General features: G+C 43.5%; 1 protein-coding gene across 6 annotated transcripts in view; it reads right to left on the bottom strand.

The window, feature by feature from the left end:
- Positions 1-538: 538 nt before the first annotated feature.
- LOC105181168 (protein Skeletor, isoforms B/C) overlaps positions 539-22,040 on the bottom strand; it is a 62,619-nt gene continuing 41,117 nt past the window's right edge. For 5 of the 6 annotated variants that reach the window (XM_025299430.1, XM_025299429.1, XM_011137767.3 and 2 more), the window contains 8 exons: positions 8,023-8,261; positions 7,441-7,621; positions 6,822-6,842; positions 6,358-6,718; positions 5,335-5,655; positions 4,709-4,832; positions 4,254-4,548; positions 539-1,612 (listed from right to left, as the gene is read on the bottom strand). In XM_025299430.1, the coding sequence (XP_025155215.1) occupies positions 1,469-1,612; positions 4,254-4,548; positions 4,709-4,832; positions 5,335-5,655; positions 6,358-6,718; positions 6,822-6,842; positions 7,441-7,621; positions 8,023-8,261 (1,686 nt within the window). In that variant the 3' untranslated portion in view covers positions 539-1,468. The remainder of the gene's footprint in view (positions 1,613-4,253; positions 4,549-4,708; positions 4,833-5,334; positions 5,656-6,357; positions 6,719-6,821; positions 6,843-7,440; positions 7,622-8,022; positions 8,262-22,040) is intronic. The other variant, XM_011137768.3, reaches the window with a different exon arrangement.

Below are 22,040 nucleotides of genomic sequence, written 5' to 3' on the forward strand. Positions count from 1 at the left end.
TGTTACGCTAAGCCCTCTCTATCCTAAAGTGATTATGTATTCAGCTGATTTCTCTTGGTTGCACGTCTTATGTATCCCTTGCACGTTTTGTATAACGCAATGATATATCTGCGAGTATTTGCCACAGGCTACCCTTCCATAACTTTCTTCTTAGTAATTTCATGCGCGCTTCCTTCCTTTTTTCTTTATTTAATTAATGATATTGTAATCATGTCGACATCAACAATATGATTAGAATGATATTGGATATCCGACGGAAGTGACGCATAAAATCGTTTCTCGTGTGCGATAGAATAAGCCTGTAGCTCTACTCGTGTGATATGCTTGACGCACAAGAGACCAGTTCCAAAGTACTACGCGGTGTCCCTTGTCCGAGAGTGGGTCCTAATCCTTGTATAATTAGACATTTATTATCTGTACCCAAGGCACATTTTACACTTTCATCCCGTTTTAGGAAGGTCCACTCTATAGTATATACATATAGCATCATTACACGTACAGGGGATAGTTTGCAACTTGCATCTCTCTTAAATATTACTTTTTCATTACTTTCTTGTACATAACTCTCGTTTCATTGGCGATCTTCTCTCTATTTTCTTTTTTCATTCCTTTTCTCTTTCTTTCTTTCTTTCTTTCTTTCTTTTTTTCTTTCTTTCTTTCTTTCTTTCTTTCTTTTTTTCTTTCTTTCTTTCTTTCTTTCTTTCTTTCTTTCTTTCTTTCTCTCTCTCTTTCTCTCTCTTTCTCTCGTTGGCTATTCTACGTATTATTGTCAAGTCGACAGCATTTATAAATGTATATCTTACGTACTATCGTGTCGATTTAAAGTTACATTAAGATCAACTATAGCTTTGTGCAAAATTTACATTGTACATGTATCGCTGATGCACTTCAGTTTCCTTGCATCAAATTTATGCGTATAGCTGTATGTTGATCAGCGTATTCCCAGATATACATTATCCTTTCCCTCGATAAGAATACTACATCGTTATTGTCAAAATTTCATTGGTTATCCAGTCCTGATCTCAATTATTATTGTCTGATATCTTCTGTATCATTATTGTCAGATGTTTTCAGCTCCATTTTATAATCATTAAAGAATATTGAAATTTTATGTCCCTGTGTATATGTTTATATGTGTAAACGTGTATGTCTGTATATATGTATATAATACATATGTGTATATATATATATATATATATTATATATTATATATATATATCATATAATATGAAATATTGAATCTGATAGGTCTTAAAAATATTTTGCTAATCTTTCATCTTATGAGTAAAGCTTACGTGCTAAATACTTTCGTACAACCTTGTATCGTGTTTCGCCGATTTAACAATCGTATTTGTATTGTCATAATTTTCATGACTGTATCTTAAATCGACCGGTATTCCTCGTCGTCATCTTCGTCCTCCTCCGTCGTTTGTTCCGCGTTGAAAGAAAGAAATTTGTCAATATATATTCATCTTGAGAATAAAAAGACTGCGACCGTGGACGTCAGGAGGATTGCAAACGTAGGTAAAACTTGACTGACGTCGTTCTTCTGCAACCGGTATCCCGCGTCGACAACATGAATTTTCCAGCCTAGATTGTTGTGCGTGTAACACTGAAGAAGCAAGAGAATCAAAAGATAATTATATAAAAAAAGTTTCATACCTGATATTCTTTTTGGTTTAAGACATGTTATAAAGAGAAAAATTCTGAGTCATCTGTACTCTAAACTATATAAAGATCGCATGTAATTTCTAAGATATGTTATTTTAAAAGACCATAATTTGCAAACTGGTGTACGTAAATAGAAAACGTAACCCAGAAAAAATGACACACTGTATGTTTGTAACGAGGCGAAGCATAACTCATTCTCAATATAATTCAATATAAAATTACAAAACTTGAAGTTGATATATCTTAGAAGCTACATGTGATCTTCACATGGTTATAAAGTAAGGATTATATGCAGGGTGTCCCATTTTAACTTTCGCATTAAAAAATCTCGAAATCTTCGAGTTGGACGAAAAAATGTTTTCAGATAAAAGTTTTAGGGCTGGATGGGGGACATACATCTATGACCTTGACTTTGACCCTGAGGTCAAATTTCAAGATAATTTGAAGGTCAAAGTTATTTTTTTAAATGGAAACCTATATTTTTGACTTCAGAAATGAAAAGAGCGGAAAATTTTATGTTCAGATATGGTACACACTTACGGTTCGTAGTGACCTTCAGGGATCATTTGCAAGTCAATCAAGATGTTATTACATCTTGATGTCATTACAGTAACATCATCATCAGATAAGCCAAAACAGAAAAATGTGTAAGACAGAAGTTGTAGGGATCAGAGTGGGATTTAACGGTGACCCTGATCTTGAAGTCAAATTTCAAGATCGTTTGAAGGTCAAAGTTTTTTTTTATGGAAACCCATATTTTTATATCCAAACATGAAAAGGGCGTTTTTTACTTATGGATAAGAATGACGCCTAAAGATCATTTGAAGGTCAAATAAGCCATCATTGTTAAAGTCTCTTATGATGATGATACAGAATATTTGAAAAAAAGTCATTCGCCAGTAACCCTGCTCTTGACATAAGGTTAAATTAATTTGACCTTCTGATCCATAAGCAGCAAGCATACCTTGAACGTAAAATTTTCCGCTCTTTTCATTTCTGAAGTCAAAAATATAGGTTTCCATTTAAAAAAATAACTTTGACCTTCAAATTATCTTGAAATTTGACCTCAGGGTCAAAGTCAAGGTCATAGATGTATATCCAGCCCTAAAACTTTTGTCTGAAAACATTTTTTCGTCCACTTCGAAGATTTCGAGATTTTTTAATGCGAAAGTTAAAATGGGACACCCTATATATAAATAAATATATATGTATATATATATTCAGAACTCCCTTTAGAACATATATTATAATAAAAAAAGTCCAAATGTAATCCTTTCTGCATAATTACTTCAGGTTACATGAAGTACACACGAGAACGTGTATACAATGGAAAGTCTGTCTACCTAAGCTTCGTAAATGCCGATAAATCACCGCGGGTCATTCGGCGTTGAGATAACATCTGCATCCAGATACATGCATCCAGATACAGCATCTAGACACACGCCAGCAGATCCGAGTCGGTATCTCAGATACATTCGATTTGGGATATTTGTATCTAGATGCAAAACATAATATCTGAACGTCTTTTCAAATACATTTTCAGATATATTTTCACGTATTTTTTATCAATAATGGAAAAAAAGTATGTTTTTTTTTGCCTATGCAGAGATCCTCAAACTTCGATTGCAGGAACATCGCGGCTCCCGTTAACTAGAGATCCCTCAAGGATCTCTACAATGGTAACGAGTTGCACTGATTTGCACAAATGTACATCGAAACAAGAAAAAGATTAATTTCATTGGCTCCGCCATAGTCCTGCGACGTCTCTAATCCTGACGAAGCATTCATTTGCGCATTTCTTACTCTTGAGGGTCTCTATGCCTATGGCTTACTGGCGCCACTGTAAAATGGCTAAACTTGATTCCAGAAACAGGGATTTTTTCAAAAACGACCCTAAACCATGAATATTGTAAAAGCTTGCTTATTACAAAAGCAAAAAATATGAGTAGTTAAAATAACTAAGCTAGAATACCTTCTGATGGCTCTTTGTTCTGATGGCTTAGCCATCTTCCGTGGAAGATGAACAATTCTTTAAATTTTAAAAAGACCAAGATAACGTGCAAACAATTGACAATGCCATCGACATGGAAGTTCTTTCTTATTTGTCAGACAAGCAGAAAGATATCGCATCGATAGCACGTTATCCTCGTATGAAACATTTGTTTTTAAAATTCAACATGATTATATCAACACCGGTTGAGCGTTTATTTAGCATTGAAGATCAAATTTTAATACTGCGGCGAAATAAATTAAGTGACGATATGTTTGAGGCATTCTTGATATAAGACTATCGACCAATTTGTATAATTTTAATGTAAACAAACAATATTAATAAATAATAAAAGATTTGTTCAGTATATATTATACATATTATCATTACTGTGATAAAATGTAATTTAAAAGTATCTTATATGTATCCGAGGCACTTTCAAAGTATCTGAGTATCTGAGCCTGGATGCGCTTTGGTTTGTGCAGCTGTAGCTGGGTACATTTTTCGCATACATCTGCGCCGAGATATATTTGAAATGTATCTTGCCCATCACTGATCTGTGCCCGATACGCACACGTATGATCGGAATTACCTGATAGTATACTAAGTTCGGTGTGGACTCCTCGACGGTCCACACGAGCTTGGCGGGTTCACCCATGTCGCATTTGAGCTCGAGCGTTTTGAAAAAGTCGTTGAACGTCTCGTAGTTGTCAGCGTTGTCCACCGTGGTACGCACCCACTCGCAGTAACGGCCGGCCGCGGTCGGATAGGGATATCCCTTGGAGTCTTCCTTCACACCGGCGAATATCATCTGCTGCTCTTGTTCATCCTTGTTCTTCTGTCCGAAGCCACCCTCCGGACTATTGGTTATGTAAAACGGATGATACCTGGATCGACGACATACACATTTCAAACATCATCCAACTTCCATCCACAATAGCGTGAGTGATATCGGGAGGTCGAGGCGCGATCTGCCGATCTAATCTTGTTCGTGCGTACATATAGTACAATTTGAGGGATGTCACCGCGAATGAGAATATGACTTGCCTAGCGGGATTGCTGGGATCGTTTCCACCCTCCACGATAAAGGTATAAGTCTGGCCCCTCTCTACGGTGATCTCCGGGATCAGCAAGTCGTTGATATACCATGCGATGCCCCAAGAGGATGAACCTGCGCAGCAATAAAAATCTGTTAGCTGATCGAAAAGTGACTGCATGATATTTTATAGATAGAGAAAACCTTATAAACGATTTCGCGTGGCTTGTATTAATATTCTGACAAATATCGTTCAGCATGTTGTTCTGAGCGATGGGTATAATAAAAAAGGAAAATGATTATTAATAATCATTGATACTTTTGTGATTTAAGCGTTCAGAAATCGTCCGCAGGGTCCGAAGAAATAGACCCTTATCTCAATAGACGCCAACTAAAATTGACGTCACAATCAATATTGTAATATTTCATTTAACAATGCAGGTGCGATACAACACATGTTGCATGCAACAGTTACATTATTAAATAAAGAATTATAATATCGATGTAATGTTACTGTTAGTTGGCGTTTATTGAGTTTTAAGTATATTTCACGCATTTATTTGAACGTAACATTCGCATTTGCCAAAGGACAACGAACTTAACGTGCGACACTCCATCGAGACGTCATGGTCAATACCTGTTATTTGTGAGTAGCCTCTCTTCGCGCCAGTCGGGCCGATTCTGGCACTGAAGGTGTCCTTGTCATTGATAACAGCCGGTGTCCAGGGCTTAAGATCGGACGAGTCTGGAATATTGTACAGAGAATTTGTACACTCATGGACGTTCCTCGATGTGAAATCGATACGAATGTCCTCGGTGGTCTTATCGAATCTCTCGTGAGCATTGGCTTCGCCCCTCGCGTTCAGGGGTCCGATGGCAGCGATCACGCTCGTCTCTGTTTCCGGGATCATCCTGTCCTTTACCGGCTCGTTGGTACTCAACGGACGCGTATACGTAACTGTGTGATGAAAATAAAATTGCACGACAGTGAGGGTTGTGCCTGTTTAGCACTTGGACCTACTCCGCACATCATCAGCTAGCAAACTGATGCGAACGCTTCTAGAAGTAACTCATTAGCGCGACATTGCTCACATTGACAAATTGATAATCAATATCTAAACCTAAATCTAAAAAAGTTATATCACACAATAATTTTGTAAAAAGCTGATGGGAATCGAATCAGCAATGAAATCGCGAAATTGTTGAATTACTCGATCGATTGAATTGCAATTACACCGATACCACATTCTAATCATCCGTCAATTATTGCATATAAATATATAACCGATAGAAAGGCTAAAATGAAATAAGCTAACAATTCAACAAATATAGACACTGCGAATTGTGCACTTCTTTCTGCCACTTCAAATTTCATTAACATGTTTGGTAACACGAAACTTGAATTAAGCGTGGAAACAATCAATGGAAATCAATCAACAAGTGGCAGTCTCAACATGTTAAACAACGTCTCATTTGAAACTAGCGCTATTCGAATTACGTGTGAAAATCGTATATAAAATACCGAAGAGAAACCACCGTGTACACACACAACGCGTAAGATACAATTCTGATGTGACCAGCTGTTGGCTATTTCTTCAACTGCCAGCGTGAAACGTAGCGACATTTCCAACGTACATGACGGTAATGAGAGGACATGTACCAGTCGTTATGCCGTTCTTCCGTTCGCCATGCACGAACACCGCGTCGTTTCTACCGCCGATCCTCTTGTCCGGACACACGCCCTTCTTGCCGTCGCACTGAGCGAAGTCCGACATGTAGTAATCCTCGGCGATGAACTTGCCGGTCCTGTTGTCGTAGCCGATCACGACGACATCGCCGCCGATCATTTCAGCTTTGCCCTCCCGACCCGACAGCCCGAACGCCACGTATTGGTCCTCCCTGATACGTCCGGAGACTTTAATCTGCACGTTCTCGCCCATCAGCTGCCACTGCACCTGAACACGGCCCTCCAGCATCTCCTTGCAGTTGCTCACTTGCTTAGGCGTGGGTGTGCTGCTCGTCTAAACGGGACAAAGGAAGAAACGGTAATGCGAACTGCGCGTCGGAATTTCAAGCGGACCGTCGTGTAACGCGAGATCGACATCGATCGCGGGGACCACTTACCGGATTGTACCACCATGGCGGCTGTTCCACGTGAAAATTGAAATTGAAAGGTGTTATATACAAGAGAGGATTAGACCGGGATTAGTTGGTTAAATTCTAGTAAGAACGTGGTAATCGGATTTTATCGTTGGATGTGTGTGTGTTTGTGTGCGTCGTCGACGACGGTTTCGTTGTATCGCCGGGACGACGTAAAGAACGCCGAGAAATTTCCATTCGGGCGAAATTTTTGCGGCGAGCAGGAGATCGCGCGATAATTAAAAGGCGCTTGCTGGAAAAAGAGAAAGAAATGAAAAGAATGGCCGAAGACAAGACAAGATTTTGTCGACGGCGTGGGTCGCCGTGCTATTGAACCTAAATATTAACGCGCGGCTAGAATTACGCGTCTTTTATCGTGAAAAGACGCCAATGTCCCTCCTCTTCACAGTACATTCAATACGTCGCCATTGAGTCGGAGCTTTTCATCGTGTATATCAAAGAGCGGAGTCGTGTATATTATCATCTCATAGTGCACGTTAATGAGGGTACGTAAGGCACGAAAGTTTTAGGAGCCTGGGCGGAGGTCGCGGATGAGAGGAGAGCGTATCGGGGTGCAGCGGATTGAGAACTCATTTTGGTTTACCGTAATTTTCGTCTGGCCGAGAGCCGGAGGTACGTCGAGGTCCTTTGGAATTAGAACGTGGCCGAAATTGTGTCTGTACTCAACGCACCAAACCGCAAGCCAGTTGATGTCGTACACCGTCAAGTTCCCCGGCAAAACAATCTCGATGTCCTCTCCTTGGTATCCTCTTAATGGCGCCAAACTGCCGGCGAATGAAATCGATAATTATCCTCGTGTGTCGAGTAGATAAATAATAGCTACGCTTAGCGTTGAATCTATACGCGATTAATTTTGTTGTAGAAAAATTCTATACGATAAGATCAATTTGTCGAAATATTTATGCGATAATAAGATAAAGAGTATAAACGAAGATAAATAAAAATGTGTGAAGTGAACTTGAAATAATAATAAACACAAACAATACATATAGCAATTAATTTTTAACGTAAAATATAATAATTAGTCAATATGATTAATAAGAAGAAACGTAATAAAATGAGTAGCGTAATAAAATAATCGACAGCAGAAACACGAGGATAAACGGACAGATAACGGCTAATAATAATAATAATTAATTAATCAATTCCACGCGTCTCAATTCACCTGCCTATCTCGTTGGGAACCTTGATACCGAAGTGGCTGGGTTCCGAGCCGTTGCCCACCCAGAAGTAAGCGTCCGGGCCGCCACCATCGTAATGCAAATTCGGGATGTAGATGGTTTTGCTGTCCAGAATACTGACGTTGCCGCTACGGAGATTGTGCGCTAATCTCGAGAACTCCGGAAGCACTTGCAGTTTTGGTACTTTCAGATCATACGGTATGTAAACGTCGCCGAAATCGACCTGGAACACACGAGAGTGACACGGTTACTTCTACCTGGTGCACGAAACCGCTGATTCCGCACGATCGCGATTGTTCTCGCGATTACTCCGGCTCTACGTGACATCAAGGGGAAGCGAGTCGCAGATATATGTAATGACCGCAGAAACGACTTTCACGGGGAACGCGATAGCGCGTATCGATCGCAATCGGGACGCCGCCACTATACCGCTTTTACGATCTTTATAATTGGGACTACTCCGCCAACGCCGCTAACTTCGCGCACCTGCTAATTTATCCTTCTGAGGACATGCATTTACACTCACACAGTGCCGACGAAAGAGTCGATCTATCATCCCCTACTCGGCGCTCGAGCTGACGTACCGATGAGGGGTCTCGGCTCGTTTATATTCTAAGTTCCGTCAAACGTCTTAACGTGAGAAAAGGAAATCGAGAAAAGTAGAAGAGCGGGAGAGAGAGAGAGAGAGAGAGAGAGAGAGAGAGAGAGAGAGAGAGAGAGAGAGACAGAGACAGAGAGAGAGAGAGAGAGAGAGAGAGAGAGAGAGAGAGAGAGAGAGAGAGAGAGAGAGAGAGAGAGAGAGAGAGAGAGAGAGAGAGAGAGAGTAAAGAAGCAAGTTATCGGTCGAAGGTTCGTAAAATCCGAGAAACGGATTCCACCCTCCGTATAACGGGACTTTACTCGTCGTCTCTCTCCGGGGAGCGTTTTATGGGAGAAAATTCAACGTTCGCGACGATTTCTCAACTCATTCCGAAACCCCGAACAAATCTATTCGTGAATGGCGAAATAGCGAGCTTATATTATACTGAATTTCCTCGGGCGGATTCTCCCCGTTTTCTTGTCTCGCGGGAGCGTAATAATCGAGTTTCTCTCTGCATCATACTCACAATATTTCCCTTTAGAGTCTTCCTTCTGCATAAACAATTTTTCAAAGTTGGAGTTACCTAACTTTAAATAGATGTCGATTATGCTTCGTGTGCCTTCAATTACTTTCTTATCGTCCCGCTAAGACGGTACATTTTACATTAATTTCACGCGAATCTTAAATAATAACGAGGAAACTCTCAAATGAGTGTCTCTTTGCGGTATCGTAAGATAGTTACCGTAACAAAGTATGTAACTTTCATGTAAAGATTTCATGTCAATTGCTTTCCACAGCTTCGCTTCCGCAGCCACGAAATAAAGTGCAGTTTTTCTGATTTGCTTGAATGGACGCACTCGCGCACGTTGAATTGATATGAATCGCCGATTAATATAAATTTAAAAATCCTCGTCACTGACGTCGGAGTAACATCGACGAGTATTTGTACCCGGCAAATAATTCCGCGAGCTAAATTATATAACATAGCCGAACTCCCTCCCTCCCTCCCTCCCTCCCTCTCTCTCTTTCTCTCTCTCTCAATTGTGGCGGCGCAAAGTTGCTCTTCGAATTCGAGACACGTCGATGAGAGCGGCGAGGTTTTGTTCTCGCGAGTCTCAATCCCATGCCGCGCCGTCTCGGCCAGCGACGGAGCAACAATTTATTAACGTCGCTGTTTGTTAATGGCTCGACACAAAGGACCGGAGAGGAACAGTCCGCAATTGAACGGTGAGAGTAGAAAGTAGGCGAGTCGTGAGTAACGCGCGATTCGCCGAGCGCCAGCTTTGACCCGCGTCTAACATAACTCTCGTTATTTAACAATGGAACTACTGGAACACTGGAACGATTAACGTGACCTATTTGCACCGGAGCGATCGAAACGTCGGTTAAAAAAAGAAGAATATGTTTCGCGCAAGAGACAAAATGTGTATTTATTTCTTTCAGTTTTATTCAACGTCTATTAAACACATGAAGTGCATTGTTGTATAAATTCGAATAATTTTTGCAAGGGATTACAAGTCAGTCAGTTGGAACGCTTTGGTAGTTTGGTGTTAAATTGTTACTGAAAAATTCTATCGAAATCGTCGTTAGTGCAACACACACACATACATTGTCATATCGCTCCCGTTGTCAGCGCTACACGCACACACATACACATCCCAAAGACTCGATAGAGCTTCGCGCGAGCAACTGCATCGTAATGAAATTATCAGGCGTCGCGCATTCACACAATTTAAATGGAGATATAATTACCGGCTAAGAACCTCGTCGCCTGCAATTCTACATTCTAATTACGGTCGGTAATTGAATAATTAAAATTGAGATGTGCATTTAATTAGGAGCTGCTGAAGGTTGAACTGGATAAACGATAATATTTCCAAGAAATTAAATTAAGAAGATGCGCGCGTGTGTGCGTGCGAGAGGCCCCCTCTCTTTTCTCTCTCCCTCCCTTTTTCTCTCTTTGCCCGACTGGCAAATAGTTCCCTAACTAAGATTATGCCCTTTGAGATCGCGCGACTCGCGACGACGAGTCCCCGTGGAAAACAGCTCGCCTCCCGGGAAATATGCTCTGGGAGTTACGAGAGTTACACATTTCGCAGGGAATCCTGCGTGCGCGGTACACACAAATCAACGACGCGACGCGGAAGTTCCATCGGTTTTCCGAAGTTCCTTTGTGCGACTCACGCGCCGCCAATTTCATTTCTAACAGGCATAACCGGCAAAGTGGCTGGGAAATGTGATGTTCCCGCGTGTACACAATGCTGCGCACATGTACGATATTCGGTAATTTACATTTCCATTTCCCGGAGTATATTTGCGACCTTTGTCCTTTGAAGTCAGCGCCGGCACCTTAACGTGTCGTGATTTAATTTCAATGTCGATCGCCCTTCTTAACGGGTTATCAATTGTTACATCCACGTAACTTTTCTATGAAATAATTCATAGATGCTGCTTATGCCTTCAGTGATTATTGATTATCGATTACTCTGACATGTCGTACTCGCACGGTGGACTTTCACCGCGCGCTTATAAACAAAATTTCTCACGCTTGATAAGGAATAGAATCCGAGCTGGATATATCGATAACTGAGAACCATCTTTCCCCTTTTCTTATCTGAGTGGTGTCAATTCGCGCGGGGGTTTCTCACCACTATAGGCTATAAAAATAGGCAACGACACAATAGCTCAGCTCATTTTTAATTGCTCTATCATACAGTACACTTGGTATAGTACAAAGCTCAGCACAGTTTCTTTGAATTAAGTCAATTGTTTGTTTCACCCATCTGATTTACTCATCAATTTGGATTATTCAACTAATTCGTACAATCGCTCACATTACATCAAACATCAGTGGCGTTATAGTGGTATTATAATATTAAAATTTGTCTATTCTAACCTGAGCAACTACAACCGGTATGTAAAAGAATTAAATAATTTATTAAATAATTTAAAAGATGGTTTCTCAAGAAATTATCCCATTTTCTTGCTTTCTTCTTTCAATACTAATTCTCACTCACAAACACTGCACACAAACTTGTCCGTTCCGAGGTAAATTAGTTAAATCTATTGACCTCAAAAAAGACAAACACATCAACATTCACATTCGCGATGTGACACATGGGCGTTCGTTTCGGAGGATGAAAAATACTGTTACGCGCTGGGTGCCGATAAGCGCGTATCCGGGTTCGCGAAAATGATTTAACACTTGACTGAGAAAGAACTTTACTTTATTATCGTTATTTACAAAGATATTTACAAGTTTCTCTCGTCCTATTAATATTTGAGAACACAGCGTTTGTCACACGACAGCTCGCGACGACGACGGCTCGTGTGCCTCTGTCACAGTTATTATTTGTCTCGTTGCTGCCCAGGGAGTAGGGAGATCGCTCTTCAATCTTATGGACAGGTATCGATTTTCCGTAGCTCAGCTGATCAGATCGTCCCAGCTCCCAGCTGTCCGGCAATTAAAAGACGGGCGACACCACATACCATGGCGCATAACAATACATATGTCATTTGTAATACCGGAATTCGTTGATAATTAACGGATAATTAACGGAGGCTGCGACGTAGGTGTCATTGAATCTACCGCGTGGTGATCCACGTGGGTGGTAAATGCCAGCGAACCTGGAGAGAGTAATTTTTCGTCGTTCATCATAAAGAGCTGTTACCGCAGTTGTCGAGGTCGACCTAAAGCCGCCGACGCAAATTTAGTCGATTGCAGTCGATTTGCAATTATTGCTAAATACGTGGGCTTGCCGAACCACTGCGGAGTGACTCGAGCAGCTCCACCGTTCCGTAATAATATGCTAATTTCCGTTGTAGACAAGTAGACAAGACGTACGAAATAATTATGTGTAATTATTATACGAAACGATAAAGCAAAAAAATTATATTTTTTTGCTTTATTGTTTCGCTTTATGTGTAAAAGTACAATAATTCGTTTATTCGTATTCGTTTATTCGTTTCGTATAATAATAAAAATCAAAGGTGTGCGCGCACGCGTGCTCGTGGCTTAAATTGAATAAATATGGGTCGAGTTCTCTTCGTCGCGAACGAAATGCCGAGTTTGATTGTTGTTACTCGCGAGGAACGAAAGTAATAGATGCAAATCCCGACTGGAAATATTACCGTTGTCGAGCTTAACATGTCTTAACATGTATAGCTTCATCGATGCGAAACAGCGACGTTGATCAGTCAATTCTGAAGATACGCGATGATCGCCCGAATTTTACGCGGTCTTTTGACCGAGAGAAGGAGATGAATGATGCCAGTTTCTCAGTTATTCACGGACCGCTGCGGCCTGGATGAACGGCACGCGACCGCGCGCACTGAATTTCATCATTAATAATAATTATTATCGACGAGTTGGGACGGACTCCCTCGAGACTCCGAAATTTGCATGCGCATTAATCCCATTTCGTTTAAGGGCTCGTCAATCATACCGCCCTTCGCCAACTGATGGCGGTGTACGATGAGCTCGGAGAAATGTTCTGTACGAATGAGCCGTGCGAAAGCGGCTTAATAGCATTTTAAAATTGGCAATCGCCAACCGCACTCTTAGTATAATCAAAGAGAGAGAGAGAGAGAGAGAGAGAGAGAGAGAGAGAGAGACAGTAGTCAACTTTCGGTACTATGATATTTTAAAGCCATTTCAGATAATTGGTAAATATATATCAATCAAATATTGAAGATACTTTTATATGTGGTAAAGATATTTATATAAGAAGATATATATACATATAAACAATTTACCATATAAATATCTTCTTTTGAAAGATTAAGGAACATACATCGATACGTTCTCTAATTTTCCAAAATGATAAAAAATATAGTTTCTATTTTTTACTTTATCGTCTCGTATAATAATTACACATAATTATTTCGTACGTCTTGTCTACTTGTCTACAACGGAAAATAGCATATTATTACGGAACGATGGAGCTGCTCGAGTCACTCCGCAGTGGTTCGGCAAACACACGTATATTTAGCAATAATTGCAAATACTGCAACCGACTAAATTTGCATTGATGGCTTTAGGTCGACGTCGGCAGCTACGGTAATGCAGCTCTTTCTGACGAACGGCGAAAACTTACTCTCTCCAGGTTCGCTGGCATTTACCACTCACGTGGACCATCACGCGTATATCGGTAGATTCAATGACACCTACGCCGCAGCCTCCGTTAATTATCAACGACTTCCGATACTAAAAATAACATATGTATTATTTATTCTCTGAAACGAACGTCCATGTGTCGACATATTGATTCGCTGTCTGCTCACGTCACTCGAGTTCGTCGTAGAAAATGTAATTTATTCGAAAACGCAAAACCGTTCCGCTCGCGCGCGATATCCATTGATACGCGCGCAGATAGTGCGTTTCGGATTTGGTTCTCCTCCGATACGAATAGCGAGGCACGAATATATCGGAAAAACGCACCGCATCCGTGCTAATCTCAACTATCTCGCGATTATTCTGCGTTCGTACGATGCTCTGCTGCCACGCGTTGCGTGACCTAGTTTTTATTAAAAGGGAAAAAAAGAGGAAAAGAGAAAGAAAATACGAGAAAAGAAAGCGTACGTGCACATACGTAAGTTACAGCAAATGGACGAGGTAACGAGATATTCAACAATACGAGAAGATATGCAGGTGTCATGCAATCTCGCATCCCTGTAGCACTCAATTGTAGAAAGCGTAACGATATATTCATATTACGACAGGCTTATCAAATATCGAGCCGTTACCAAAGTTTTAAAACCACTTGTCCGGGCGGATTCAATACGGGCGCGTAAATATACATACACGGGGATACACAGTATCTCTCGATAACGAAATAATGCCAATAATTAAGTAAGTGGCGCTCAAATCGAGAGTATCCTGAAAAAAAAATCTCCGCGCGCGCACCCACACGCGAATTATAGTTCGACTGTCATTACATCCGGCTGCAGCCTACAATTATGCACGGCAGTTTCAGCGTAGCTTTCGTGCATAATCTCGCAATGGAAAAGCGATAAGAACTCCCGACTGTGCAGGGGAGAACGCACGTGTCCCCCATTTAAAAGGCTTATAGGTCTTAGCGTAAAAAAGAAAAAAACCGCCGAATTAGAATCGGATCAGTTCGCTCGATTTCTCGAAAGAACGAACTGGACAACCGTGGCAGGTTGACTCTTGAGCTGTCTACGATATCAGAATTCGAGTTCCGACCGTGACACCGATGCTCAATTAATTTTTTCGCGAGACGTTGACGCAAGAGCGAGAGAGAAAGAGAGACAGAGACTGGGACAGACGGAAGCAGAGGCGCGAAAAAGAGAGAAAGAGAGCGAGAATATCAACCAGATCGATCGGAGGTGGCTCTTTTGTGGAACTTAGCGAACGGCTTCTCGAAATCGCTGAAACTTACCCGACCCCCCCGCCCGACTTTTCCGCGATGATTTCCCGGGAAAGTGCCAGCTCTGCGCTCGTTTCGATCCGATTGTCCGCGATTGAGAGCTGTCGTGAGAGAATAAGAGAGACGGAGAGAAAGCGAGAGATAGAGACAGAAAAAGAGGGGGCGGATGAGAGAAAGAGAGAGAGAGAGAGAGAGAAGGGAGAGAATCGCGTATCTCCCGGTTTATAAACCAGCGGTATCGAACTGCGAGGGTTCCTCGTCAATCCGATACCTTTGATGTAGCCGTTACATCCTCGAGGTTTCGCGCAGGGTCGCTGCAACGCTCCCTCCTTCCTAATAGACTGTTTATCTCGTAAGCTCGGATTTAGATTCGGATCAGGGTCTATTATGCGAACTTCCGTGCGAGCGGGTGTGCGTACGCGCCAGCCAGGAGTGTATCACACAGCGAGAGAAAGCGACACAAAGTGTCGCTTTCTAGTCTAGTACTAACTGGCATCTTGGCAGTTTTCGGCACTCTTGCGCGGATTTTCTCAGATTTATTAATTATATTAATAATTCATATTAATCGCTTATCAATTATTATTTATTATTCCTTTTTTTCAATCCCCTTTATATCTTAATATTTGATGAAGCCTGATGTGAGGATGCCTAACACTGACAGTGAGTACAATGAGTGCCGACTGCTGATGTTCTCCCCACCTTGAAGCCCGCGACCCGCGCAAGAGATTGTAAATCGCCCCGCCCCGTGGAGCATGTTGGAAATTTTAATTTTTAGGAGGCTTCATCTCTGCCGATTGACGTTATCTGAATTACTGAACAAACTGACAATTTGTGGTTACTTCGGCGTGTATACGCCAAATCTTCAAAGAATTTGAGATGTTCAATAGCTGTCAGTAAGTTTTCCAACGAGAACTACAGAAGCTCGGCCATTGTATTTCCTCAAATAGTTACGTCACTAACTCGGCGAACGCACCCATGTGCTCATCCCTCGGCAGTCGCTCGTTAAGAGCTATATTTCAATGACGTGATCCACAAAAGATATTTGCTCAGCCTCCCAACTAGATAAAACGCTCGGGGCTGTGCGTAAAAATTCGATCGCCAGCGATTCGCGCGATTGTCCATGTTGATGCATCCGATGAAAAGCAAAAGTCAACGGAAGTCAACTTCGAAGTATCTTCAAGTTGAAAGGCTTCGACGCGTATACACGAGGAAACCCAATTTCGAACGATCAGAAGAGTTCCCTCTCTCTCTCTCTTTCTCTCTCTCTCTCTCTCTCTTTCTCTCTGAATATTGTAGGAAAGCACAGCAATTACTAGAGTTACTCAAAGAAGGAGTAATAATAACATAGTGCTTATTAAGATTATTAGAAATTCGCCAATTATATCAATAACTGCTTCCCAACTCCCTCTCTTTCTCTCTCTCGCTCTCTCTCTCTCTCTCTCTCTCTCTCTCTCTCTTATTATATCACAAATTTCTCCCTCGATACATCGCTAAAATTTGTACAGAAATTCCTGCCACAATTACGATATGGAAAAAATGCCATATTTAATCCCGATAAGATGAAAGATAGACATTTTTGAGGAAAGACGAAGAAGGCAACACGTCTTTTCTCTTTCTCTCTCTCTCTCTCTCTCTCTCTCTCTCTCTTTCTCTCTCGGAAATAGTAATGGAATAATAAGAGACAATGACAGAATAATAAAAGATATAACCAGATATATCTCCCTGCTTGCTCGCCTATCTCACGGCGGGGGACGTCTTTTCACTCCCACGTGAGCGCAAGCGGGATCTGTGCGCTACTGATACACCCGTTATAACGTGGGTGGCTACTCGAGCAGTCGATATTCAATCAAATAAATCCCCCTAACAAACTGGAGAGTCACGGATAGCATCGAGAAACAATTGGAGAGACGGAGGGGAATAAAGCGGATGACGAGCAGCTAGAGGTGAAATGAAAAGAGAGAAAAAGGCAGAGCGAGAGAGACGAAAACGAGAACGGTGAAGAGGGATGGAACGAGGGAAGAAAGCAGGAAGGAGCAAGGGGCGGGGGGGGGGGAAGCTAGATGGGAAAGAGAAACGAATGAGAACGAGGGGTATTACGTATCGGCGAGATTCCAGCCGAGCCGAGGTTGTATATTATTTTAGCACCTTATCAGGTCCGTATCGCCCCTCGTGCCGTCGCAAGGCGCGCTCCCAACGAGGACGCGATCACCCCCTGTCGCGAGACGCACGTCCTCTCGGAAATTGAGACACGGGCTCTCGTTAGGCGACGCAGAACGGCATCTCCCCTCGGCGACAACCGATCGACCGCGACGAAAGGCGCGCGCGATGAGATGCAGTTTATTGCTTCTGCAACGCGGTGCACGCGTGATCGTTCCACTGCTGGGGGGAGGTCTGCGTGTCGGCGGACATAATGGCGAGGTAATGGCAGGACACACGCGCTGTTGATCTCGATAATACATGCGTGCCTCGGGGGAGATCGATAAAGACTCGGAAGAAGCGACCAGTTTCATTATTTTAAATGTGTCATTCTGCTGTCAGGATCGGCACGAATTCAGCAGCGAGATGTGCCGTTTCTCATCTCATCTTTAATTCTAGAATAACTGCACCGTTGATTGATCAATTTGGAATTCTATCAAGTTTCCGCCAAAAACGATAAGGCGAGAGTTAGCCGCATCGAAACGGCGTTCTCGTGTCTCTTTATCGTCTCATTGGCGTTTTACTTTGCTGCACTCTGACGGTAAGCGACGACATCATTTTCTTTTATTCCTTTTCCTTCTTGAACGATTTTTTCATAGCGTCGAGCAGAGGTACTTCTCGCGGCAGCCTCGCGAATTACGCAACGTAGAACCGGGGCGTTCGTACAATCGTTCGACAAGGGTGAAATTCGCGCTCTCGACGGCCTTTGTGTAAATGTATATCGCCTTACTTAACAAGATCGAAACGTATCCTTTTATGGGCGTTCCACGGAATCCCAATTCAAAGTCGCAGGACAAGCAATTGAAGGTAGATGAAGAGAGAGAAAGAGAGAACGAGAGAGAGACAGAGAGAGAGAGAGAGAGGGGAGGAGAGAGAGAGAGAGAGAGAGAGAGAGAGAGAGAGAGAGAGAGAGAGAGAGAGAGACAGAGCGTAAGGAAAAGAAAGCGCGAACGAGACGGCAAGTTGGAATCCGAGCTAAAAAGAGGCCTCTTATTCGCAAGATCGTTGGACTTTAAGTAGGTGATAAATTAAACGAGCCCTCTCTCTCTCTCTCTCTGCGTCCTACCCTGGTAATACCTTTATATCTTAGCCGCCAGATTTAATGGAGTTTTTTTAACCAAAACTTTTACTATCCCGGTTAAGCTCCTGTTAAATATGTTCCGCCGGGCCAATCTAATCACACGGATTTTGAGCGTCGCTTAAAAATTCGGCTGCAGCAGCGGCTACCGTCACCGCGCGGGGGGAGGCAGTGCAAATTGACTCGAGTTTTCGCTTGGACGGGACGAAGAAGTCACGACGGAGGCCGGACGTCGAAGCCCAATTAGCTCAGGATACTTTCGCACGGAATTAATCCGCGCGAAATATCACGTGATCATCATGATCCCCTCCCCTTCCCTCTCCGACTTCCATGCGTCTTATCATCTTCCGTACAAACCGCTTTCGCGTATGTATTTACGAGACACCGAAATCGATCCGCTGGCCAACAAAAGGACAACATGTCCTCCCGCTGCCGAGAGGATCACGTTCTCAGCCGCGAAAATGTCCCTCCTTGGTGACTCCTGTGGATGATCAGCGAGTTAGCCAGGTACACACTGTTGCCACTACGGCGATATCAGTGACAGTCGCCTGTTCTCTGCCGTGCCACGAATGACGAAACTTTCCCGGCGGATGGAAGGACCGGCGTGGGCGGTCCTCCGGAATACCTGGAACTTTCGCAAGCTCCCGTCCAATCGGCGATGTTGGAAAGCGAGAGAGGGTAGATAGAGAGACCGAGAGAGGATACAGAGAAGGCCGCAGAAGGGGAGCATAGCGGAGGGGGCGAGACGGCGAAGGGGGTTCTTACTCGCCGGGCAAAAATGATAACTTTTGCTGAAATACGCCTGTGGTTAGGGGCGCACGCGACACCAACTCCGTTTTACTCCGCTGCATCCCGTTTTTCTGCGTTTTCCTTTGCACACGACATACATACACACACACACACACACACAACAACCGTTGCGCGGTTCTCCACCTGGAGGCATTTGTTGGACAGCAGGTCGACAATGCACGCACCTCTGCGCGATCGGCTCCTAAAAGCGTGCATTCCGTATTTGTCAGAGAGGAGGTCAGGTCGACGACCGTGTATACGAAACGAGTGACGAAGTTGCGGCTAATTAAATCGCTCTCAAGAATGCTCCTTCCCTAGGCTTGAGAAATATGGCTTAATCATTGAACAATTGTCATATCGAACGATGATCCTGTGCAATCGCCTGTCATATTGTCAACGCTCTGTCAACAAGCGCTGATGCAAGCGCGAACTCTGAGTATACCCGACATTGAGCGAAAGTAATCTCTATTTTCGCCGGCGATGATATTTTTCCGTGCGTTAATTGCTCAGCGGGCCGATGCTTCTAGACTCATGCAACGATAAAAACATGCGTGCCGAGCGGGAGGAGGGGGCAACGTAAAACGACGATAAGCCGCAAAAATAGCGGTATTTACGCGTTCGCTCTACTGATTTGTTGTTCGAGGATATCTTCAAGGGGAAAACAGAGAGAATATGGGCGCACGCACATACACTATTTTCCCTTCTTTACCGAGAATAGACAGATGCTCATCGCGAAATTATGATAGATGCGAAATCGTACGTTATATATAACGAGATCAGCCCGATGCCTCGCGCCTCGGAGATCTTTCGAGACCGGTTTACGTCAGCCGCTCCGATTTATCCGTTTTCGATCGAGCTGCCATTGAAACGCTGCATGGGCGTACATCGGTGAGTCGCTCTGTATACCCAATACGATACGATACGATACGATACGATATCATACATTGGCATATATCAGCTGGAACTACACCTACGTGCGCCGAGGTCGATGCATAGGTGCTGTCAAAATGGCGCGCGAGGGTGTCCGACGCCCTTCGACCTTCCGCCGGGATTACACGTGTATGATCTCTTACGCACGCCTCCGCCGACTTTGAAGTTGGCCGTATGATAATCAGCGACCGGATTCATTACGCGGCTCTTAAGATTCAAATTCCCCCCGCCCCCGCTCCTCCTCCCCCCGGAGCCAATCCGTCGTCGTGAGGCGATTAAAAGGAAAGAGAGGAGGAAATTGTAAAAACGACGGCGAATCGTGCATAAGCGCGCGCGAAATAATTGCGCGCCGGAGACTCGATATCGATAAATTTCAGCCGGCGAGCGGTGAGATAACTCGCGAGTGTTAATGGATACGACGATCAATACATGTGCGTATGAGTTGTCACAAAGGCGTACGCGTGTGAGAGTGCGTATGAGACCGCGGAAGAAACCATTATCGCAATTGCCTCATATTTTTCGGGTGTGGGAATAATTGAGCATGAGCTAACTATGAATAATGAAGGCGCGTGTGTTTTCCCGGCGAATTTTCCGCTCGTTTCGTTAATCGCGCGGAGCGCGATTCCTGAACGCACCCTGGTCTGTTTGGACTTTGCACGTAGGCCGCGAGTAAAATTCCGCGACGCGGAAGTCGGAAAGTCCGGGGGAGTGTCGCGATTGGAAGACATATGCTTTATGTTTCTTTTCTAAATATGCAGGGACAAGCGGCGTTGGATAAAGTGTATTTTCTCATAGTAAGTGAAAATTTCGAGTTTGCGCGTTTGCGGATGCGTCTCTGGCAACGCACATATTCCAAATTTATAGAAAATTTATATAAAATACATTGAACATACATATATACGTAGACAGATAAATATACACTTTAATGTGTTTTTCAGCCGTGAGAATAAGCGTTTTTAAATGTCCATCTGCAAATGGGTCTCCGCAAATATTTCGACCGTTATTCGCGAGTGCACACGTGTATGTCTGTGAGTCGTGCGTGCGTGTATATTGCCGCGAGATCGGAGATAACGCATTAAACGATGAAACAAATCGGATTCACCGTGGCCTCGAGCGATAAACGCATAATTTATACCGCGGGAATTCAAGACAGATCAGATGGTTTCTCCTCGCTAACAGCTCGGAAAGATAAATTCAATCGTCGATCGACGGTTGCGCAAGGGTCTTCGAAAATTCTACGATCGAAGTCGTCACTCATTCACTCGCGACGTCTCCGACTCTCGTCCTCTCGAAAGTTTCGACCTTTAGACGCCAACTTTTGGCTTTCGACCTCGACACCTCGCTAGCCACCGGGACCATAGGGGGTGATTCTGTTCAAAATGGCGGCGGTTGAAGCTCGGAGTAGTAGCAACTTGGACAGAAGCAAAGGAAGAGCTAGAGAGAGAAAGAGAGAGAGAGAGAGAGAGAGAGAGAGAGAGAGAGAGAGAGAGAGAGAAGGACACAGAGGAGAGAACGAGGACGACATCTGTGTGAAGGGCGAACAGAGAAGGATACGCCGGACGATGCGAAAGAGCGAGAGAGAAAGAGAGAAACGTGAGTGCGGATCGGAGGTGGTGAAGGGAAACGAGAGCGTCGCATCATTTCCAGAAATGGACCGGTAGATAGACGGAGTAGCAACGCAGAAGAGAATGATATACGACGAGGAGACGAAGTCGCGAAACGATGACGAAGGCTGGGGTGGAGACGCAGAGAAACGCGCGGGTAGTAAAGGGTTGCGCGATGAAAGAGAGAGAGAGAGAGAGAGAGAGAGAGAGAGAGAGAAAGAGAGAGAGAGAAAGCGCGTAAGAGAGACAGCGGAACGAAGGTGGGTGATAACCCGCAGGGCGGCGAGGTGGATAGTGAGAGACAGAGAGAGAGAGAGAGAAAGAGAGAAAGAGGGGGGAGGGGGGAGAGGGAGAGAGAGAGAGAGAGGAGGAGAGCATCCTCGGCTACCAGCCAGCCAGTCAGCCAGCCCCGGCCAACATCGACCGGGTATTGTCG

This window comes from Harpegnathos saltator, unplaced genomic scaffold, assembly GCF_003227715.2.
Source record: "Harpegnathos saltator strain DR-91 unplaced genomic scaffold, Hsal_v8.6 scaffold275, whole genome shotgun sequence".
Classification (NCBI taxonomy): domain Eukaryota; kingdom Metazoa; phylum Arthropoda; class Insecta; order Hymenoptera; family Formicidae; genus Harpegnathos; species Harpegnathos saltator.